The 22,200-nt window shown below is 45.4% G+C and overlaps 2 protein-coding genes across 4 annotated transcripts in view; both read right to left on the bottom strand.

The window, feature by feature from the left end:
- Positions 1-3,222: 3,222 nt before the first annotated feature.
- LOC130388560 (MOB kinase activator 2) lies at positions 3,223-11,820 on the bottom strand. Its single transcript, XM_056597910.1, has 5 exons — positions 11,370-11,820; positions 9,040-9,179; positions 8,499-8,595; positions 7,921-8,045; positions 3,223-7,411 (listed from the first exon to the last, which is right to left on the bottom strand). Exons 1-5 carry the CDS (start codon positions 11,447-11,449, stop codon positions 7,167-7,169), a joined length of 687 nt encoding a protein of 228 aa, XP_056453885.1. The 5' UTR covers positions 11,450-11,820; the 3' UTR covers positions 3,223-7,166.
- Positions 11,821-12,868: 1,048 nt separating this feature from the next.
- The window catches only part of ppp6r2b (protein phosphatase 6, regulatory subunit 2b), a 22,133-nt gene continuing 12,801 nt past the window's right edge, over positions 12,869-22,200 (bottom strand). For all 3 annotated transcript variants that reach the window (XM_056597906.1, XM_056597905.1, XM_056597908.1), the window contains exons 20-24: positions 21,187-21,343; positions 20,766-20,845; positions 19,429-19,654; positions 17,175-17,291; positions 12,869-16,859 (exon numbers count right to left, since the gene is read on the bottom strand). In XM_056597906.1, the coding sequence (XP_056453881.1) occupies positions 16,826-16,859; positions 17,175-17,291; positions 19,429-19,654; positions 20,766-20,845; positions 21,187-21,343 (614 nt within the window). In that variant the 3' untranslated portion in view covers positions 12,869-16,825. The remainder of the gene's footprint in view (positions 16,860-17,174; positions 17,292-19,428; positions 19,655-20,765; positions 20,846-21,186; positions 21,344-22,200) is intronic.

Raw genomic sequence — 22,200 nt, 5'->3', positions numbered from 1 at the left:
TCCTTTTAAGTATAACATTGCTTGGGGAGTCCAATTCCTCCACTGAAAAGGGTGGAAAGTGCTTACAACTCTCTGCTAGTTAGCGATCTATGACACTGTTGTTTTTTATTGGTCGTCATGAAAAAAAACAAAGGGGTAACACTGTTGATATTTATCAAATAAAACACAAGGGGTAACACTGTTGATATTTATCAAATAAAACATAGGGGTAACACTGTCGTTTTTTATCGGTCGTCATGAAAAAAAACCTAAGGGGTAACACTGTCATTTTTCTTTGGTTGTCATGAAAAAAACCATAAGGGGCAACACTGTTGTTTTTTATTGGTCGTCATGAAGAAAAACATAAGGGGTAACACTGTTGTCTTTGTCTAATAAAATATAAGGGGTAACACTGTAGTTTTTTATCAGTCGTCATGAAAAAAACATAAGGGGTAACACTGTCGTTTTTTATTGGTCATCATGAAAAAAACATAAGGGAAATAATAGAAATACACACATACATTTTAATGTCATGTATATCCTCTTTATTGTTGATTGATTGTTGTGTATTTTCATCGCCTCAGTGGTGCAGTGGAGTGTACTCTGCCTAACCCACTGGCGACCGCGGCTCAATTTCTGTGGAAAACACAATATCTTTCATTTGAAACGTAATGCTATCATGTCTATTGCATATATATTGTCATATATAACCACAGACATATTTAAATTATAAATCTCAGTGGGAAGTGGAGAGAGCTGTGAACTAACCCCCTGGAGACCGGGGTTCAAGTCTGGTTGATGTCCTCTGTTGGAAGACTCTTATCTCTATTTCATGTGAATTATAAAGTCAAGTATAACCATTGTGTTGAGTTTATTTGGTGCATTGATAAGTTTGGAGGTTAACGCTCTAAACAGCTCAGGTTGGATCCCTGCAGAAACGTCGACAGGGGTACCACTGTCGTTTTTTATTGGTCAACATGGAAAAACATGAGGGGTAACTGTCGTTTTTTATCGGCCGTCATGAAATAAACATAAGGGGTAACACTGTCGATATTCATCAAATAAAACATAGGGGAAACACTGTCGTTTTTTATTGGTCGTCATGAAAAAAAAACATAAGGTATAACACTGTTGTTTTTTATTGGTCGTCATGAAAAAAAACATAAGGGGTAACACTGTTGTTTTTTATTGGTCGTCATGAAAAAAAAGATAAGGGGTAACACTGTTGTTTTTTATTGGTCTTCATGAAAAAATAAAAACGGTCCTTTTTATCAAATGAAACATAAAGGGTAACAATGCCTTTTTTTATCTGTTGTCATGAAAAACCCATAAGGGATAACACTGTCAAAATGTATTGAATAAAACATAGGGGGTAACACTGTCGTTTTTATCACATGAAACATGAGGGGTGAAACTGTTGTTTTTCTTTGGTCGTCGTGAAAAAAAAGATAAGGGGTAACACTGTTGTTTTTTATTGGTCGTCATGAAAAAAAAACATAAGGGGTAATATCTTTAATTTTAAACGGAATGCTATCATGTCTATTGCACTGTCATATATAACCTCAGACATTATCAAATTATAAATCTCAGTGGGAAGTGGAGAGAGCTGTGAGCTAACCCCCTGGAGACCGGGGTTCAAGTCCGGTTGATGTCCTCTGTTGGAAGACTCTTATTTCTATTTCATGCGAATTCTAAAGTCAAGTATAACCTTTGTGTTGACTTTATTTGGTGTCTTGTTGGTGCATTGATCAGTTCGGAGGTTAACACTCTATACAGCTCAGGTTCGGATCCCCGCAAAAACGTCGACAGGGGTACCACTGTTGTTTATTATTTGTCGTCATGAAAAAAAACATAAGGGGCAACACTGTTGTTTTTTATTGGTCTTCATGAAGAAAAACATAAGGGGTAACACTGTTGTCTTTGTCAAATAAAATATAAGGGGTAACACTGTCGTTTTTTATTGGTCGTCATGAAAAAAACATAAGGGAAATAATAGCAATACACACATACATTTTAATGTCATGTATATCCTCTTTATTGATGATTGATTATTGTGTATTGTCATCGCCTCAGTGGTGCAGTGGAGTGCACTCTGCCTAACCCACTGGAGACCGCGGCTCAATTTCTGTGGAAAACACAATATCTTTAATTTGAAACGTAATGCTATCATGTCTATTGCATATATATTGTCATCTATAACCACAGACATATTTTAGTAATAAATCTCATTGGGAAGTGGAGAGAGCTGTGAGCTAACCCCCTGGAGACCGGGGTTCAAGTCTGGTTGATGTCCTCTGTTGGAAGACTCTTATCTCTATTTCATGCAAATTATAAAGTCAAGTATAACCATTGTGTTGAGTTTATTTGGTGTCTTGATGGTGCATTGATAAGTTCGGAGGTTAACACTCTAAACTGCTCAGGTTCGGATCCCCGCAAAAACGTTGACAGGAGTACCACTGTTGTTTTTTTATTGGTCAACATGGAAAAAACATGAGGGGTAACTCTGTCGTTTTTTATCGGCCGTCATGAAGTAAACATAAGGGGTAACAATGTTGATATTTATCAAATAAAACATAGGGGGTAACACTGTTGTTTTTCTTCGGTCGTCATGAAAAAAACCACAAGGTGTAACACTGTCGTTTTTATCAAATGAAACATAAGGGGTAACACTGTCGTTCTTTATCTGTCGTCATGAAAAACCCATAAGGGGTAACACTGTCGATATTTATCCATTAAAACATAGGGGGTAACACTGTCGTTTTTTATCAAATGAAACATGAGGGGTGACACTGTCCTTTTTCTTTGGTCGTCATGAAAAAAACCATAAGGGGTAACACTGTTGTTTTTTATTGGTCTTCATGAAAAAAAACATAAGGGGTAACACTGTCATTTGTTATTGGTCGTCATGAAAAAAAACATAAGGGGTAACACTGTTGTTTTTTATTGGTCGTCATGAAAAAAAACATAAGGGGTAACACTGTTGTATTTTATTGTTCGTCATGAAAAAAAAACATATTTGAAATTTTTTTAAAATGTGTCCTAGTCAAATTAATTGATAAGGGGTAACACTGTTGTTTTTCATTAGTCATCATGGGAAAAAAACATAAGGGCTAACACTGTCGTTTTTATTAAATGAAACCTAAAGGGTAACACTGTATAGAATAGAATAGAATGGAAACACACACGCGCACACGCACACACACACACACACACACACACACACACACACACACACACACACACACACACACACACACTCACATGGATCCGATCGGGATTTCTGTTGCGATGGGTTTTCCTCCATCAGCGACTTATACAATAAACAAGCCCTCTTTCATTTTAAAATAATAGTATGCAAATATGTTGAATAGGCCTCCATCTTTGTTATACTTTTCAAATGTTCCTATATAGCCTATTTTATAGCTTACACACTGATATTTTAAAACACGAATGCGAAATGCGAAATGCGAAATGCATCCTGGGATATTTAACGGTCCCAAGTCCACACCATGGACATATAGGCTAGCCCCACCAGTAAGTAAAATAGTCTCCGTCCACTTCAACAGAGAAACACTCAGAGCATGCGCATTTCAATGTTTCAAGTCCAATACACATTGCATTGGGCTGGTGGGGCTAGAGCCCCTCTTGCCCCTCCAGACAAACTCAGCCGGAAGAGGCAAGCCAGGGTCGACTAAAAATTAAATAAAAGCGCCGAACTTATTATTTTATAGTACTTTCGGGGGAGATTATTAAAATAGTTCGGCTGTTGAGGTGCTTCGGGAAGTGGAGAATGAGTTACAGCAGAGTTAAAGTATAGACTGGAAACTATTTTCATTTATTATTATTATTAAGCCAAGGCTAGCACTTATTTTGTTTTCAATCATGTCATGGGGGAACCAAGCCGAGAAGGACATCAACGAGCGAGTTTTGCCAAAGTGAGTTTCACAAGCCTTCTTTTTAGGATGGCATTTTTGCACGTTACTTTGTTGACAATTATTTATTTTTTTAAATACTTAACAGACTTGGCACCACAGTGGTTAATGTTTATGCCCAACATGAAGTGATTTAGCTGGTGATTTTTTTTTTTGGAAAGTGACCTACAGCTATCCTGAGAAGAATCAACATTTATGTAGAAAATCTCAATGTTCCTATCCAGGACATAGTTGGCATTAGCAGACTTCACTCACTCACTTATCGTTAGATAAGTATTTCATTTGAAATATTATAATGGTTTATGGTTTTTAAATGTAAAAATTAATACATTGAACCTTTCACTTGTGTCCCCTTATTCACTCTAATATCGTGTAGAAAAGTTGTTCCCAAGTTTTGACTTTAGGTGTTAAATTGGCTAAATTGTCTTCAAGACCTTTCCCGCAACACCTCATATGCAAACGATAAACCATAGATAAATACACATGCAGTGGCTGTGCAAAGAGTGCCAGTGTCCCATTTATACACTAGGCTGTTTTTTAACAAACACAAATATGTACAGTATGAATCATAAGAAATGTATCTTGTAATGTAATGTAATGGAGGTGCATATCGAATGCAGCGGGATGTAGTTAGATGTCGATAGATTCTCCTATCGACAGTTACCATTGTGGATTCTTCCACATTGATTATGATGCCCATGTTCGTCAGTGTTTCGGATTCTCAAAAGAATAATTGCATATTCACATTACTGACTGCAGTCATTTAAAAACACCGGCCACATGACCTCGATATGCCACCTTATGAAGGCCTACTTTATAGGATTACAACCAGGAAAAGTTTCCCAGCTCCCAAGTTCATAGCAGTTCATAGCAAGTCGACAGTTAGGCCTACGCATTCATTGCTCCTGAAGACGTTTTTGTCATGTTGACCAGCCAGGTGAAGCCCTTCGTGTTATTGTGATAAATTGCAGTAGCATTAAATTGACTTCAAATTAAATGGAATAAGTGACATTCAACAAGGATTACATTTTTATATCTCTGAGACAGATAGATATATAGTGTTGAGGACAACAAAGAAAACTATAAATCATCATTGAATAAATATGAATTGAACAGCATATTGCTGTATGTCAACATTCTGGAGAGGGTCCTATAAATAGTTTGATATGAGTATTTTATAGGCCCTACCATAGTTGGAACCAAAGGCCACTCTAGGTGACAGTAGGCCAATAGGCCTCCAGGATACAATGTTGATTTCAGTCAGTGCTCTTTCATATTTGGCTGTCGCGTTGTGTTGGTTGTGAATTACTACTGTTATTTTACCAGTTTAGGTTTGGTCCCGGCAAAGTCTTTCACAGATGTTCTGGAATGAGTGATAATTCATTAGCTTTAACAATAGTGGGTTATCACAACACATAAACACACAAATCATTTGTGAAACATATAGTTTGAGTTATAACGTATTGCATAGATATCCCTTCTCTCATCAAGGGACAATCGATAAGGTTTTTCAATAGATGCTCCATGTACACCACATCCATGATTTTGTTATATTCTCTCTGTCTTTCTTCTTGTCCAGGAAGGTTGGTCCAGAACCCAATGTAGAGTCACCGTGACTCAGGAAAGATGTCGACTAATTCTGGGAACGTCGATTCATTCAGGGCTCAGGTAAGGACTCTGCGTAGTTGTCCCTAGCTCCTGTGTGATAGACGTGCAGCTTCCACTGTCCTGGGAGCAGGGTAAGCTCTTCTAGTGCTCGAGGACAGGTACCAATCCCACATGTCCAAACCTTCTCCAAACACTTAAATCCATCATCAGGGAAGACACCAAACACCGGACACACTGTCAAAATGAAAGATCAACAACTACTGTAGAAACTTCTCTGGAGCAATATGGCTTAAAATCACAGGCAAAATAACCAACTTCGATATTTAAACAGGACCTACAGTCTACGCCTTTTCCCTTAATGTGGATATTAAATTAGTGGACAATGTGAAAAAAAATAAACCGTCACAATTGTAACATAAACAAAGTGTCTTTACAAAAAGAGACAAACAAAAACGTTGGCATATTATTCCCCATTGCCAACATCGGCCAACGTCGTTTGAATACATTTGAATTTTTGCAGATTTCATTAAGCATTTCGTCAGCTACACTGTCTTTTGACTCGTTCTCAAGAAACCTTTACATTTATTCCAAATGTCCTTATGTCTTATTAGGCCTACAACAAATATATATTTTTAAATGTTATATTTCATTATAGCCATGAGGAAAACGGATAAAAAAAGATAATGACAGTTGGAGCCATTTTGTTACACATGAATACATAAGCAATAACATCATCGTTTGCCAGAAGTGAATACAGGCCTATGGAGTGCATGAAGCCGTTGGGTGTGTCCGCTATTGGCCCTCTCACACACAGACCACCTGTCCATTGTAGAGACGTTGTCGTAGACATAGGTGACATCAAATGCGTGAACCATTGAAACGGCCATCGTGATGCAGGGTGTTTTTGTATGCTAGTGTGTGTGTGTGTGTGTGTGTGTCAGTGTTACCGTTTGTGTACGTGTGTTTGTGTTTGTGTTTGCGATTGTGCAATTGTGTGTGTGTGTGTGTGTCTGTGTCTGTGTGTCTGTGTGTTTGTGTGTGTGATTGTGCCACTGTGTGTGTTTGTCAGTGTTACTGTGTGTGTGTGTTTGTGTCTGGGTGTGTATAACTGTGTGTGTTTGTTTGTGTGTATAACTGTATGTGTGTGTGTGATTGTGCCACTGTGTGTGTTTGTCAGTGTTACTGTTTGTGTGTGTGTGTGTGTGTGTGTGTGTGTGTGTGTGTGTGTGTGTGTGTGTGTGTGTGTGTGTGTGTGTGTGTGTGTGTGTGTGTGTGTGTGTGTGTGTGTGTGAGTGAGTGTGTGTGTGTGTGTGTATAACTGTGTGTGTGTGTGTGTGTGTGGGGGGCCCGCTGAGTGTGTGGGGGGCTCCCTGTGTGTGTGGGGGCCCCCCTGTGTGTGTGGGTGGCCCCCTGAGTGTGTGGGGGGCCCCCTGTGTGTGTGGGGGGCCCCCTGAGTGTGTGGGGGGCCCCCTGTGTGTGTGGGTGGCCCCCTGAGTGTGTGGGGGGCCCCCTGTGTGTGTGGGGGGCCCGCTGTGTGTGTGGGGGGCCCCCTGTGTGTGGGGGGCCCCCTGTGTGTGTGGGGGGCCCCCTGTGTGTGTGGGGGGCCCGCTGTGTGTGTGGGGGGCCCCCTGTGTGTGGGGGGGGCCCTCAGCTGTAGCCGCGCCCCTCCAGGGCCCGGACCAGGTCCTGCAGGGGCGCGGTGTCCTCGGGCTCCAGCAGCGCGTGCTGCCGGCAGAAGTGTGTGAGGTGGGCGAACAGGGTGTTGAGGTGGGGGTGCAGGCCCAGCGCCAGCGTCTCCCGGTAGTGGGACCAGTAGAAGTGGGCCAGCGTGCGGAACAGCAGCAGGAACACCTTCTGGACCAGGAACACGAAGCCTCTGGGGAAGGGCGTGCCTGAGGGGGGGGGGACATGGGGGGGTCACTGAAGGTGTCACTGAAGGTCCCCCTTTAGGAGGACACTGCAGACACAAGACTATCACGACGGACCTTTATGGGGGAGAGGGAATTAATGAGAACTTTATACAATTTGGGATTAATCGTAAGATAAATACCATAGGTGCACATGTCATCGATCAATTCTTTGTCTTACTTGAATGAACTATGCTTGTAGCACAGCCATCTATATGATGTAATCCATGAATGCAATTTAACTCTTTTTGTAGAACTCCATTCGTGGTGTAAACGTGCATCAATACAAAACAATAGAAAGATGGATATAGGTGCATATCGACCGTCCACAAAGGGGAACCTGTTTATGCCTTTACAGAACATATCGAGACAACCGGCACTAATCACCCCGGTCCCGTTAGGGATCAACCGTCCGGTCTATAGTCTCAACGGGCCTGGGATGGGCGTGGACCTCAGAAGCAGACAGCGGGGGGCGAAGGGGGACCCGGGCGGACCTGATTTGGTGGGGAACACGTCCTCGTCTCCCAGGAGGTCCTGGACGTAGCACATGGCGTAGTCGAAGTACAGCGGCGCCGAACACTTGAGCTTCTTTCCCTGCTCGTCCGTCCACACGTAAACCCTGGACGCGCCCAAGCACACACACCCAGCCCACATCAGGTGTGTGTGTGTGTGTGTGTGTGTGTGTGTGTGTGTGTGTGTGTGTGTGTGTGTGTGAGAGAGAGTTTGTGTGCATTAAAGGGAAACCCAAACCCTTACAACTTGTGGGTGGACTTAGCTCAGGAGGCAGAGTGGCTGGACTTGTAACTGGAAGGTTGCTAGTTAAACTAGTGCTACTGCATGTGTTAATCGTTACTGGCAGTGTTGGGGTACAAGGTTACCTCAACCAAACGTTCTGGCAACGCAGCCCCAATTCAGACTGGAGGGGAAGGACAGCCCGAACATGTAGCCCTGCTCAATATGTACAGTATAGTCGGCCAATAGGAACTGTTTAGACAGTGGGTTGAGAGTAGCTCAAAGAGTATGTTTGGTTTTCCTTTAACGTACAGAACGGATCAACGGCTGAAGGACTTACGTGCTGCCTGGCCCACAGGCCACAGGGCAGGTGGTTGGAGTACAGAACTCGGACATAGCACTGGTGAGCAGGTTGATGTTCTTGAAGAACGCTATCGCTGCAGCCAGGGAACAGATAGACACAGACACTTAGCTGGAGGTGTCTTAGCTGGCACTGTGCGTGCGTGTGTGTATCAGTGTATCTCTACAGCAATGATGCAATCAGCGAGATGCCTCACAATGCAGCAGTGAGGAACAGCGTGCGTTAGTGTTAGAAAGTGCGTTCACGCGTACGCACTGTATGTGTGTGTATTGGCATGTGTGTGTGCTTAAATGTATGCGTATAACGTGTGTGTGTGTGTGTGTGTGCATGTGTGTGTGTGCGTGTGTGCGTGTGTGTGTGTGCGTGTGCATGCAAGCATGCATGTGTGTGGTCATGTGTATTGATGTGCTTGTGCGTATTGGTCACGCAAGCGCATGTGTGTGTATTGACGTGCATGCGTGTGCTCTGTCTGGTGTGTCAGTGTGTGTGGGGGGGGGGGGGGGGGGTCCGGGCAGCGTACTGTTGGTTGCGAGCCACTCTGCCTCGTCGACGCCGGGGGGCCGGGTGGTCAGGAGGGACATGTCGGCGTGGGGGATCCTCAGGCTGACGTTCTGCTTCTGGAGATACGGACGCTGCTCCTGGTTGTTGTTATCAATCCCCCTGGAGAGAGGGAGGGAGGGAGGGAGAGGGAGAGGGAGAGAGAGAGAGAGAGGGGGAGAGAGAGAGAGAGAGAGAGAGAGAGAGAGAGAGAGAGAGAGAGAGAGAGAGGGAGAGAGAGAGAGGGAACGAGAGAGAGAGAGAGATACGGAGGGCGAGAGAGAGAGAGAGAGAGGGAGAGGGGGAGGGGGAGAGTGATAAGGAAGATTAAATATTGTCAGATAATATCCATCTTCTGCTGTCAGAAGATACAACTTTATGGAATCATAAACTTCAATACACAAAAACCAAGCAGAAGCAAACTGTTTACTACTCTTCTACCCGCGGCCTGGATTGTCCAATTTTCCACAAGCTAATGCTAGCAAGTTGGACTGTAATAACAGTTAAAAGTGCACTGGACCCATGCTAGCACTGCACTGGCTTACAATAAAACTGCATGCTCAACTCACACTCCTCTCTCCAACGCATACTATATACATACTATACACATATTATACCCTACCAGAGCCTTCCCTCATATGTTAGGGTTACTGTTTGATACTAATCATGTAGTAGACACTGGTATCAAAGCAGTAGTAGTCGTAGAGGTTCTGTGTTAGAACTTCATGGCTGTAGTCTGTGTTTGTATACGCTGTGCTGTTGTGTCCTGGAATGACAGGCTAGGCAGAGAAGTTTGAATATATTCAAATCTCTACAGACGTACGCAATGCTGTGTTTGTTTCCTACTTTACACATTGTATTTAAAAATACGGTGCAATGTGAATATTCGTATGAGGGAAAAGTTAGTAAACTCCATCCTTTGAGAATATGATTTCTGTAGATTCAAGTTCCAAGGGCTTCTTACGGCATGTCAACCGCATAATAATGTATTGCTTGCCGTGCTTCCACGGTAGAACACAATAACTACAACATACTGCGGCAGCTCCATGGGAATGGTTGACACAGTAGCATCCAGTGTTTACCCACTGTGACCTTGCTCGGTGTGATAACGCTGTCCTCACTACAGGGTTACGACCAACTGGGGAGAGGTGTATGTGTATGTATGTGTGTTTACGTGCGTGTGTGTGTGTGTGTGTGTGTGTGTGTGCGTGTGTGTGCGTGCGTGCGCATGTGTGTGAATGTGGTTCCAATCTATGTCCTACAGAGAAGTAGGCAGTGAAAAGTGCTTTGCAAAAAGAGGGACGGGGCATCGTTTAGGGAACAACAGTTGGTTCTCCACCGATAACACAGAGGCTCGCTTGTAGCGGTGTCATGACCGACCGACCGGCCCCATGCTGCAGCCTCTCCCCTGCATAGCTACCGCCCGCCTGGGTACACACGGGGAACCTGCTCTGCTCGTACGCGCATGCATTTGCATGTAAACACCCCCCCCCCCCCCCCCCCCCCCGCCCGCTTTCAGCCCCGTGTTTACATTAGCCTCCACCGTGGGGGAGAAACAAATGCTGAAGTCAGCACCCCCAGCTGTCTCCATAAAGTCCATTCCAAGAGCACACATGCAATGCCCTCACCCTCACACACCCACACCGACACACACACACACATACGCACACAGACACAGAGACACACACACACACACAAACACAGACAAACATTGTATTCCCGAATGTAGCCTTAAGTTGCAGTTGAACTTAAGTTCTTGCGGTTCGAGCAACCCACCTCTGCTGATGATATCTTCCAAATATGCGCCATTAGTACACAGACAAGCGTGTACACACACACACACACACACACACACACACACACACACACACACACACACACACACACACACACACACACACACACACACACACACACACACACACACACACACATTCTTATCTAGAGAACATTCCTCAGTTAACCATGTGCAGCCAACTCTTTGCTGTCCAGCTTCAACATCTGTTGCTCTGTCTGGGCTGTTGCTTTTTTTGTTGTGTATTGTTATTCCTTCAGAGACGCCTCCGTACCCTTCACAGAAACCATTCCCTATCGACTGATGGAAACAGACAGGCGGGCATAAACAGGAGAAAAGAAAAGGTGTAGGGTGTGGAGTAAGACAAGGAAGAACAACCACTTTGACAGGGACAAGAGAAACATGAAGAACAGACCTCCGCCTCGTCTGCAAGTTGCTCGGTACACAAAAACATCTGGTCCATGACATCTGCCTCAGAGCGCAAACCGAAGTGAAGGAGAGGGAGAAGACGTACTCACAGTTTTTCGTGATTCGGGTCCGAAGAGTCGTGGATGGCGTCCGTCTCACTTGCTGAGGGGTAACTTTGACAACCCCCCATGACACTGAGCTACGAGCAGAGCTGTTGATTATTCCAGCCCCGCTTTGCCATCCCAAACACACACAGGTACACACAAACACACACACGCTTACACACTCCCAGTCGCAGATGGCAGAGCCGTGATCTCACACACAGGATCCCCAACGCTCACGCACGGTCCTTCTTCACAAACCTGTCCACCGCTGGGCTCCTTACGTAACAGGGCCACCGAGTAAAAGCCTTCTAGTCGTTGACCCCAGGGGTTACTAGTGGATGGTAGAGTAGTAAAGGTTGTGTGTTCCTGGCTCCCTCCTTGCGTGCTCAGTGTCAGTTTGCTTATGTTTCCTTTGTTTGAGTCCCGTCCCCGGAGGCTCCTCCTCCCTGGGATCCAAGCAGACAGGCAGGTTTATCCACAGAAATGACTCCCTCCTTCTCAACTCCGCCTCTCTCTCTCTCTCTCTCTCTCTCTCTCTCTCTCTCTCTCTCTCTCTCTGTCCCTCTCCCCCTCCCCCCTCTCATGTACTTTCAAAATCCACCCAAGGCACACTGCTTCTTTCACAAGCAACAGTTCAGGGATTCGTGTGTCATGGGTTCATGTGTCAGAGAGAGAGGAGAGAAAGAGATGAAGGGGAGACCTAGTGATACAGTGAGAGAGGTGAGAGAGAGACCTAGTGATACAGTGAGAGAGAGAGAGAGAGAGAGACCTAGTGATATAGTGAGAGAGGTGAGAGAGGCCTAATGATACAGGGAGAGAGAGAGAGAGAGACCTAGTGATACAGTGAGAGAGAGAGAGACCTAGTGATACAGTGAGAGAGAGAGAGAGAGAGAGACCTAGTGATATAGTGAGAGAGGTGAGAGAGGCCTAATGATACAGTGAGAGAGGAGAGAGAGAGAGACCTAGTGATACAGTGAGAGAGGAGAGAGAGACCTAGTGATACAGTGAGAGAGGAGAGAGAGACCTAGTGATACAGTGAGAGAGGTGAGAGAGGCCTAATGATACAGGGAGAGAGAAGGGAGGGACACAGAGGTAAATTACCCTGATACAGTGAGAGAGGAGGGAGAGACCTAGAGAGAGAGACCTAGTGATACAGTGAGAGAGGTGAGACCTAGTGATACAGTGAGAGAGGAGAGAGAGAGACCTAGTGATACAGTGAGAGAGAGAGACCTAGTGATACAGTGAGAGAAGAGAGAGACCTAGTGATACAGTGATAGAGGAGAGAGAGAGACCTAGTGATACAGTGAGAGCGAGAGACCTAGTGATACAGTGAGAGAGGTGAGACCTAGTGATAGTGAGAGAAGAGAGAGACCTAGTGATACAGTGAGAGGAGAGAGAGAGACCTACTGATCGTGAGAGAGACCTAGTGATACAGTGAGAGAAGGAGGGAGTAAATTTCCCTGTTCCAGTGAGACAGGAGTCCTCATGTGGCAACAAGTGCATTAATCACTTGTATCCACCTCGTAAACTTTGAAGGAATGCATTGAGAAAAGCATGGTCTACTGGCCAAGAACTAAATAATGACTCACACACATGCACCTATATAAACACACACACACACAGGAACATCACCAGTAACTATTACTTTACTAAAGGTACTATACCCTTTATATATATACCCTCTTGTATGTTTGTCTGTGCGTTGGGCAGGTCTGTTTGCGGCAGCAGGATGCGACAGTAAACAGACCTCACGACCGCAGCGTGACGTCATCGACCTGCAGTCCACATAAATCCGTGTTTGAACTTCCGCCGCTTCCAAGTGTCTTCCGAACAGTCTCTGTGGTATAACACACTCACTGCAGACAGCCTCGCCGTGTGGTTAAGCATATTTATTAGGTGCATGGTCAAATGTACAAGCTGAGTTTCACGACAGGTAACACACACAATACTCTCTACATGGAAAGGTCCACCAGCATCAGTGTGAGTTACAAAAAAAAAGTTTTTACAAGACTTGTCCTCCGTGCGAGCGCTTACACACACGCACACGAAACGCGTATCATGATAACACATAACACACCACCACGCACACACGTCTGCATGTGTAACTATAAGCTGATAACCTCATTCGTTACCATGATGAAGGGATATTTACTTTGATGGGATGAAGGGATAATTAATCTCTCTAGCTCACTCTGTCTCTCTCTCACACACACACACACACATATACATACACACACACACCCCCCCCCACACACACACACACACAACACACACACACACACACACACACAGGCACACATTGAACCTACTTTCAACCAAACAAATGTTACAACAAAAGCAGGTTTCATGAACGGACATGCACCCTTAAGCATAGGTCAGACACAGTGCATGGAAAGTGCTTGACAGCATAACTGGACCCAGTTCTCAATACCCAGAGGACGAGTCGGGCTTCCTGCTCGAACCAACCCAAGCTTGCAGTCTGCTAGCTGAGGTACGCTCTACTCTACGACTGTGGCAGGCCGATCTGAAGCCAAAGCAAGACGTTTTGACAGTGAAATATTGAGGTGACTGCAAACGGTATCCAAAGACAACAAATTTACTTTCCAAAATAATCGCCAGAACTGTTGTGTTTTTCAGTATCGTTTTGATTTTTCCGAAAAAGCAATTTAGAGTAAACCATATTTTTTTAATATTTGACAGTGCCATCTGTGTTGAAACTTGTTTTGGGGATTTTTGTTTCCGACTGAGTTGAACAAGTGTCACTGATGTCAAGGCATCAATTTGAGCCAGTTCTAAACAGTTGGGGGGGGGGTCCATTGGCACTACACACAAATTCCTCATTCCTCCAGTATGCTTTACAAAATCTTTCATCAAATGTACATTAGTGGTTCATCAAACACCATACAATCCATGACTACTGGAGATAAACCAAGTCAAAGTTTCATAAATAACTGTATGACCCATAGACAGCTTTGATAATATATATATATTCAGATTTCCTAGAACTGCTTTAGAAGGAAAGGGTTAAGTAAGGGTTAAGTTCTTGACTTGGCAAAAAAGTATGTATAGTACCCACAGAGAGGCTGCCTTGAACGAGCTGCAGACACACATGTAACTGCTCCGTTCATCTGGAGTCGACGCTTCCCTGCCTCCCCATGCAGCCATCATATTTTCCAATTTATATATAGGGCTTGTACATCGCAACGTCACCTCACAAAGAGCGCCTCCATTTTGAAGCATAGCAGCATTAGTATGTTAATTATTACATTAGTAGGAACTTTTTTTTTGGTCAGTGTTGATTAATTTATCGTGAAATGAGAGGTCATTATGGGGAGACATTGTCATTTGAAACTGCCACACATAGTTTTGATTAGTCAGGGTAAAGTTACATTTAAGTTGATTAGGGATTTTACACTTAATTACAAAACCATTGAGTCCTCTATAAATGGAGCATTGCCAACAAAAATTCCCATGATGCATTCTGATGTACAAGCCCTATTGCACATTCTGGCAATCCGGAATCTTGCAAAATAAAATTCCTTGCAAGATATATGTTAAATACAGCCGATTAAAATCTCCTCTGCAACCTCAGTAAACAAATAATGACCTTCACTGATACAGTTTTACTACACACTTTGCCTGAAAGCATACAAAAATAATCTACAGCAGACACTGACCGATATGTCCTCCGCTCCAGTCGACATTCCCCAGCCCATGAGAAGACCATGCAACAGAAAGTGCTTGTTCAAAGTGCCTTCTAAAAAGAAGAACGAAACCAATAAACAGGGGCCTCCAAAATATAAAGGCTCTACAGCCGTACGCATCCCGATCCCTGAAAAGAAGAGAGCGAGGAAGAGTGAGATCAAACAAGCCGGGAGTGCTTGGCAAACAGTAACTCAAGTAAATTACACGGAAGACATACTGTGGTTTCTAAATGCGCACATACACTCCCCGGTAGTGCGCGTGGAAAGAGACAGAGACGGATCACCCGGATGCGCGGACTTAAAACCTAAAAATACAGATACAGTTATTGCCTCATTTCAACGGTACAGCACGCACATATCACACGCCTAGCAAAACGCCCGCCTCACCATACCGGTGGAGTTATTCCAAAAATAGATAAAGTGTTTATATATGCTGTTTACATTTATATCGTTACGTTTACATATTACCAAGAAGTAAAGCCACAACCTAATACAGGTTCAAAGGTCACAATATTACAACAGCTCTGGGGATGAGAGGGGTCGGTATGAAAGCATTTGATTTTTCCATGTTTTATGTGTGATTGGTGGACATAACCGCCACTTCTTGTCTGTGTGTCTGTGTGCGGTATGTGTGTGTGTGTTACACAGGTGTGCTTTCCTTGTATCCAAATACGTCTTTAACCTTTAACCTGAGAATACACTCCGTACCTCAGACAGAGCCCAGACACACTCACAGACCAACCACAGCCAGCACATGTAGGTCAACGTTTCAGTGTTCTAAAACAGACTGGTACACTCCGAACCAGAAACACAACCATACATTTAATAAATAGATCATCAAACAGAAACAACAAACAAATAACACAAAAAAAAGAAAACATTAAACGAAAGCTACAGTTTCAGGTTTTTGGCATTGTTAAATAAGAAAAAACTAAAAAAAAGTAACAAATTTCCACGGGCTTAAACGCCTACATTAAAGGTATGTTGGGTACGTCTATCTATTTTTGGTGTGGAGTAAAAACCAGCATGCTAGCAAGATGATTATATATCTCATTATATATCATTCCTTCACAGCCAGCTATCCTATTGGATAGTCGGCCCTTATGCTCTGCGATGCTGACCTTCTCAATGAAAACAACAATGTCGTACTGCGGAAAGCTAGGTCTGATTGGCTGCGGTCAGTGCACACACTTGGCCTCTCTTTACATTTGGGAAACAAAAGTCGAATAGAATACAGTAATAGTAGCAAATGCTGCTGCCTGGACAAACATCCGTCTTTCATTGCTTCTGCACGCTTGAGACATCAAATATGATTGTGTCATCAGATCAAGGGCGCCCGTCAGATCGTTAGACCGTAAACATATCACATTCTCATCTTACTTACATGCGGGCTCTCCCAGACCAAAACACAACCACAACGACGACGACGACGACGATAACGACATATTGTTAGGAGCCCTCTGAGGTGCAGCTTGTATGACCTTCCACTTCTGTGTATTACCGACACAAACAAAAGGTGTGGGGCTGGTGGCCTGGAAATGGAGGGGGCGGCGTGTGTGTGTGTGTGTGTGTGTGTGTGTGTGTGTGTGTGTGTGTGTGTGTGTGTGTGTGTGTGTGTGTGTGTGTGTGTGTGTGTGTGTGTGTGTGTGTGTGTGTGTGTGTGTGTGTGTGTGTGTGTGTGTGTGTGTGTGTGTGTGTGGAGGTGGGGGTGGAGATGGAGGAGGCGTGCGCGGGGAGTCCAGTCTCCGGGCGGGGGTGTTAGGCCGGCCCGTTGGAGGAGAGGGGGGGAGCCCTGGAGGGGAACACAGAGGACATGGATGCAGTACAGGCCGTCACACCACTGCGTTTCCCGTGCCCATTACGCTGCAGAAGGCGTTCCACTGGACTGGGATTCTCCACATAAGGAGACAGAGATCTTTTCTCACGTATTTGTGTAAGTTACATTTGATGTTGTTTCAGTTTATCTTATTTCTTCTGTAATTCAGTTTGTTTACACACGAAAACATAGTTTCCATGGAGACACACACACACACACACACACACACACACACACACACACACACACACACACACACACACACACACACACACACACACACACACTTACGGTTGACCCGCAGCGGGGCGTTCGGTCGTCGTGCTAGGGGGCGCGCCACTCTCCTTCCCGCTTCCTTGTCCTTTGTCGTCGGCCAACTTCCCCTCCGCAGCCATCTTGTCTGCCTCACTGTGAGGAGAGACACAGAGTCACTACCCTAGACCGAGTCCAATCACCACACACACACACACACACACACACACACACACACAGACACACACACACACACACACACACACACACACACACACACACACACACACACACACACACACACACACACACAGGGTATATTTTCAGCCCAGCCAGTGGAGTGTATTTGAGTGTATAAAAGACATCGAGGGATAAATACAGTTTAGGATGTTGAACTGGTTCAGGATCAGATTACACGGGCGGTTCTTTCCCTGGTTGCTCGTAGCCAGGACTCCCTCTGCCAAGCCAACGCGAGGGGAATAATCACTGCGTGGTAACATTAGACCCTGCGCTATGAGAAACCATAATGGCTATATCAGTAGCAGTACAACACAACGCAACACAAGATGTTAACAACAAAGTGTGCCCGAGGCCTCTGTCGTAGTATTGTAGTCGTGTTACGATGGTACTGAGGCATTCTATAGAGCCGGACGGCTGCAGGTCAGCAGTGCAGAGTCTCTGGTAGCAGAATACAACGCTTTCGCTCAAAGTCCCCAGTCTCCATTTAAAGATAGAAAGAGTCTGGACATCATAGCAAAAAGAGGCTTATCTACCCACGCAGGGACATCCATGATATCAGTCCTTTTGCTACGGTCAGCAGAATCCGTGCCAACAATTTATTTGCACCTGTTTTCATTTCCTAAAGTGTGAGTGTTAAGCAACAGCGAGATACAGAGAGTTAACAACCTTTCCCTGCCGAATCTAAAAACAGGAATCTCCCCTTAGTCCCTCTTGTGTCCTCCGTTTGTTTAGCGACGTCAGCATTAAGTCAGCCTTGGATTCATGAGGAAACGTTGTTTCCTGCACGTTTCATGACTGGGAATAGATTTCCTTCCTGGACCGTGTGTGTGTACCTAACACCAGCAGTTTATTATTTGTGTGTGCGTGCGTGAGTGCGTCGTTGTGTACCCGTTGTGTGTGTACCTAACACCAGCAGTTTATTATTTGTGTGTGCGTGCGTGAGTGCGTCGTTGTGTACCCGTTGTGTGTGTACCTAACACCAGTGTGTTTATTGTTTGTGTGTTTGTGTGTGCGTCGTTGTGTACTCGTTGTGTGTGTACCTAACACCAGTGTGTTTATTATTTGTGTGTTTGTGTGTGCGTGCGTCGTTGTGTACCCGTTGTGTGTGTACCTAACACCAGTGTGTTTATTGTTTGTGTGTTTGTGTGTGCGTGCGTCGTTGTGTACCCGTTGTGTGTGTACCTAACACCAGTGTGTTTATTGTTTGTGTGTTTGTGTGTGCGTCGTTGTGTACCCGTTGTGTGTGTACTAGGCCTGCAGCGGATTCGAATTGTATCCGAATCCGTTCGGTTCGTTTACCACAGTTCGGAGCATTCTGGAGATCCGCGGATTTCGGTTTCATGAAGGCATTGCCTTATGTAGCGTATTTTGCCTACTGTAGCCTACGTCCGAAACAAAAGGGTGTTTAGGACCCAGCGGAATGCATTCTCTCCAGTGCTGCCCGAGCCAATGATACTTTTCCCGCCCCTCCCTTCAGCCTGTCAGCGTTCAAAACAAACTGGGCTTTTCAAGCGCACGATTCCTAAATTTAAAGAAAGTAATTGATACAATTATATTCTAAATATACGGGAGATAAATACAAACGGGTGATAAGCGGGATAACGGCCTTCGAGGTCGACCGGTTCGATGGAAATAATGGACAGGTAGAGGCAACTCTGGCTTCATGCTGCGCTCGTCGCCAGAGTTCTAAGCCTCGTCGGCCTTTATCCCTTACATGTTACACTCAGTGCACCATGTTTTCAAATGCATTTAGGGGAACATTTATTGCACAAAAAAGCCTTGCAAGTTGTCTGATTGCAGTCAATTAACACATTGCAAATAGCCTGTGGGTCTCATTCATTTTTGTGTTTCTCCCCCAAACCCTCCGTCAAAAAAAAGTCCGCCTATTTACTATCACGGACATGATCCTAATCCGAACCGTATCCGAAACCGAGGCCCAAAACGGTTATCTGAACCGAACCGTGGACACACTGATCCGTTTCACCCCTAGTGTGTACTCAACACCAGTGTGTTTATTGTTTGTGTGTTTGTGTGTGCGTGCGTCGTTGTGTACCTGGCCATGACCGCCTTGTCGTTGTTTGCGTCGCCGGGTCCCCGTAGGCTGCTGCTGCTGCTGTTGCCGCCGGCAACCGCGCTGGCCGTCTCCGGGGGGGCAACGGTATCCATGGAGACGGAGCGGGTCTTGTCCTCCTCCTCATCGCTGTCCGAGCTGCCGGAGGAGGAGGAGTCGGAGGCCACCAGCGGGGCCTTCCTGGCCACGCACACGCTCCACACGCAGGCTGGGGAGGGGGGGGGGGAGAGGGGTCACTGGAGGACGGGGGGGCGCGGGGACCACATGCTTCCCTTTTGAAACTCTAATTATGTCACATCGTTTCAGTTTGAATCGGCCTCTGGAGGATAAGCCCCGCCCCCGAGGCCCCGGCTCCCTGGGTCACATGTCTCTGGGAGATAGCACGGGGGTATGAACGATCGTACATAACAACCTCTGTGGGCGGCCAAGTAGAAGCTGAGTCACGTCTTGAACTGCACACTGTTCCCATCTCGTCTCCTCTGGGTTATTGGATTGTCGGTGCCGTTAAAGTAGGATTAATAATCGTTTACTACTTTAATGCCACCGACAGTCCAAAAACCCAGTTGAAACTAGATTGGAGGAGCCCCAAGTTACTGCCCATAGACACTCGTCCGAGGGAAGGCGGGACTTATTCTTCAGAGGTATATTACCGATGACGCAAAAAAACGATTGATATACAACCGCTGGCTGACTCAAAGTGTAAAGAATGGATTTAAAATAATGAGTCCGGCGTGGCAGATACCTCCAGGCTGGTGGAGTTAGTAGGAAATAAAATACATTTTGTTCCCATTTTTACCTTACATTTCCCATTAATCTGTGGCAAAAAGTTGGGAATAGAATTTGAAAATGTAATTTTGGTCAATATTTGATCAATAGTATGGAAAAAGGGTTTTGTATACAGCTCTTAAAGGTCGTATCAGCGATGTTGGGTGACGTCTCTTCTGTCAGCCTTTGAAGCGAGATCCCAAACAAACAGAGCCCCCTCGCCCCTCCCTTCCGTGTTTCGTGCATCCAGTAAAAACGATCATGAACGCAGCGCAAAACCCCACCACACCCACCCCTGGTCGGTGATTGGTTGAATACTATTTATTTTGGTTTTGAGTGGTTGGTAGTACTATTTGTTTTTGGGTACGATCTCGGAGCGCAGGCTGACTACAGTGACGCGTTTTTTTGACGGTCTGTTTATGGGGCGAGCAGCAAGCGGATTGTGAGGAACGATCAGATGAATGTGATCATTTATGCTTCGGCCTAGCATCGCTGATACAACCTTTAAGCAGTGTTGGTGGTGGGCGCACCCAGCCATAACGCAGCCAACCTACGGTTCTGGTTGGGTTCGGCTCTGTCCACGGGCCTCAGCTCTGCGTCCACGGGCGAGCTGCACCTGGGCCCGGTCTCCGAGCTGAGGAGGACAGATGACCAAGAACACAGACGCCATGCGTTAACGGCAGTCAGGCGCCACAAAGCCATCGACCTTCAGCCAGGATTTACGACGGTCCCCTTCAGCCAAAGGGTTCTGGAACAGCGCTTCAACAAAGATTAGAAGCCCCTGTTGAGGTTGTTTTGTGCTACTTCTATAACCTCATTTTCAAAGCGACCCAATATATGCAAACATAAATACTTCACTACAATCCGTCTTCTACAATGACATGCCAGCGGCGATTAAGCGACAATAAATCACTCCACCGCTCGACGACCACACCTTCATTCTACACGGAGCCCAGCGGGCCGGCCCACACTCACCAGCAGAAGGGCTGGAAGTCGGTGAACTTGGCCCATCCCTTCTCCTCCGTCTCCGTGGAAACTGGTTTGGAGGCGGGACTGTCCCAGGCTGAGAACCCCCCCCCGGCCGCGGGCGCTTTGGAATTCACCTCTCCAAAGTCGGCCACCCAGCCCATGCCTGGGTTCACACATCACAGCACAGCACAGTCTGTGCTCAGACAAGCTCAGGAAGGGTTATCTGATCAGACACACGTCCTCCACGCAGAATACCAGCCATCATTCTACCATCGGGTAGTCCCCACTTACAGGTTGAACCGCTTGAGGAATTAATTTGTGCCCACCAGAACTAGTGAACTTGTGTGTGTGTGTGTGTGTGTGTGTGTGTGTGTGTATGTGTGTGTGACTGTGTGTGTTTGTGTGTGTGTGCATGTGCGTGTGTGAATTGCACTATTTCTTGTATGCTGTATGATATATGTGGCCTGTGTCCTATATGTATGCACTGTCTGCATTTGTATTGGAGGATTGGAGTCCAAGACAAATTCCCCTCCAAGGATAATAACGTGTATCTTATCTTATCTTATTACACCACACACAGCATGTATAACGCAACTATGGCACCCATCTGCACCTATAAGGCTATCTATACTTTTAAACCTGTACTATGTAACTTCTCCCATTGGCAGCCTCTGCTGGCTTGAGTGGTAGCTACTTATAGCTGTTTATTACACGGGTCTTTTCAACGTTCCGTTCACTTGCATGGGCACTTCACAACTTCCGGCGGTCAATTATTTTTGGATAATTCATTGGCAACGGATGAATAATGACCGCTGTCAAGGTAAACAAAAGGACTTTTTGCCTTTGGTATCACTCCGCACGTAGTCCGGTAACTTGTCAACGTAATAAGCGGGATATGTATCAACCCAAGCGCTGTCGGTTGCTAAGCGACGACGTCAACGTCTTGGGCGGACTATTTCTCTGCTGATCAACACTATGAATGCTGGTAACAAATACATTGTAAATAAATTGTTTTGTTTT

The sequence above is a fragment of the Gadus chalcogrammus genome, chromosome 9, assembly GCF_026213295.1.
Source record: "Gadus chalcogrammus isolate NIFS_2021 chromosome 9, NIFS_Gcha_1.0, whole genome shotgun sequence".
NCBI classification, from domain to species: Eukaryota; Metazoa; Chordata; class Actinopteri; order Gadiformes; family Gadidae; genus Gadus; species Gadus chalcogrammus.
The sequence above is the reverse complement of the archived record's forward strand: the minus strand, read 5'-3'. Positions and strand labels throughout refer to the sequence as shown.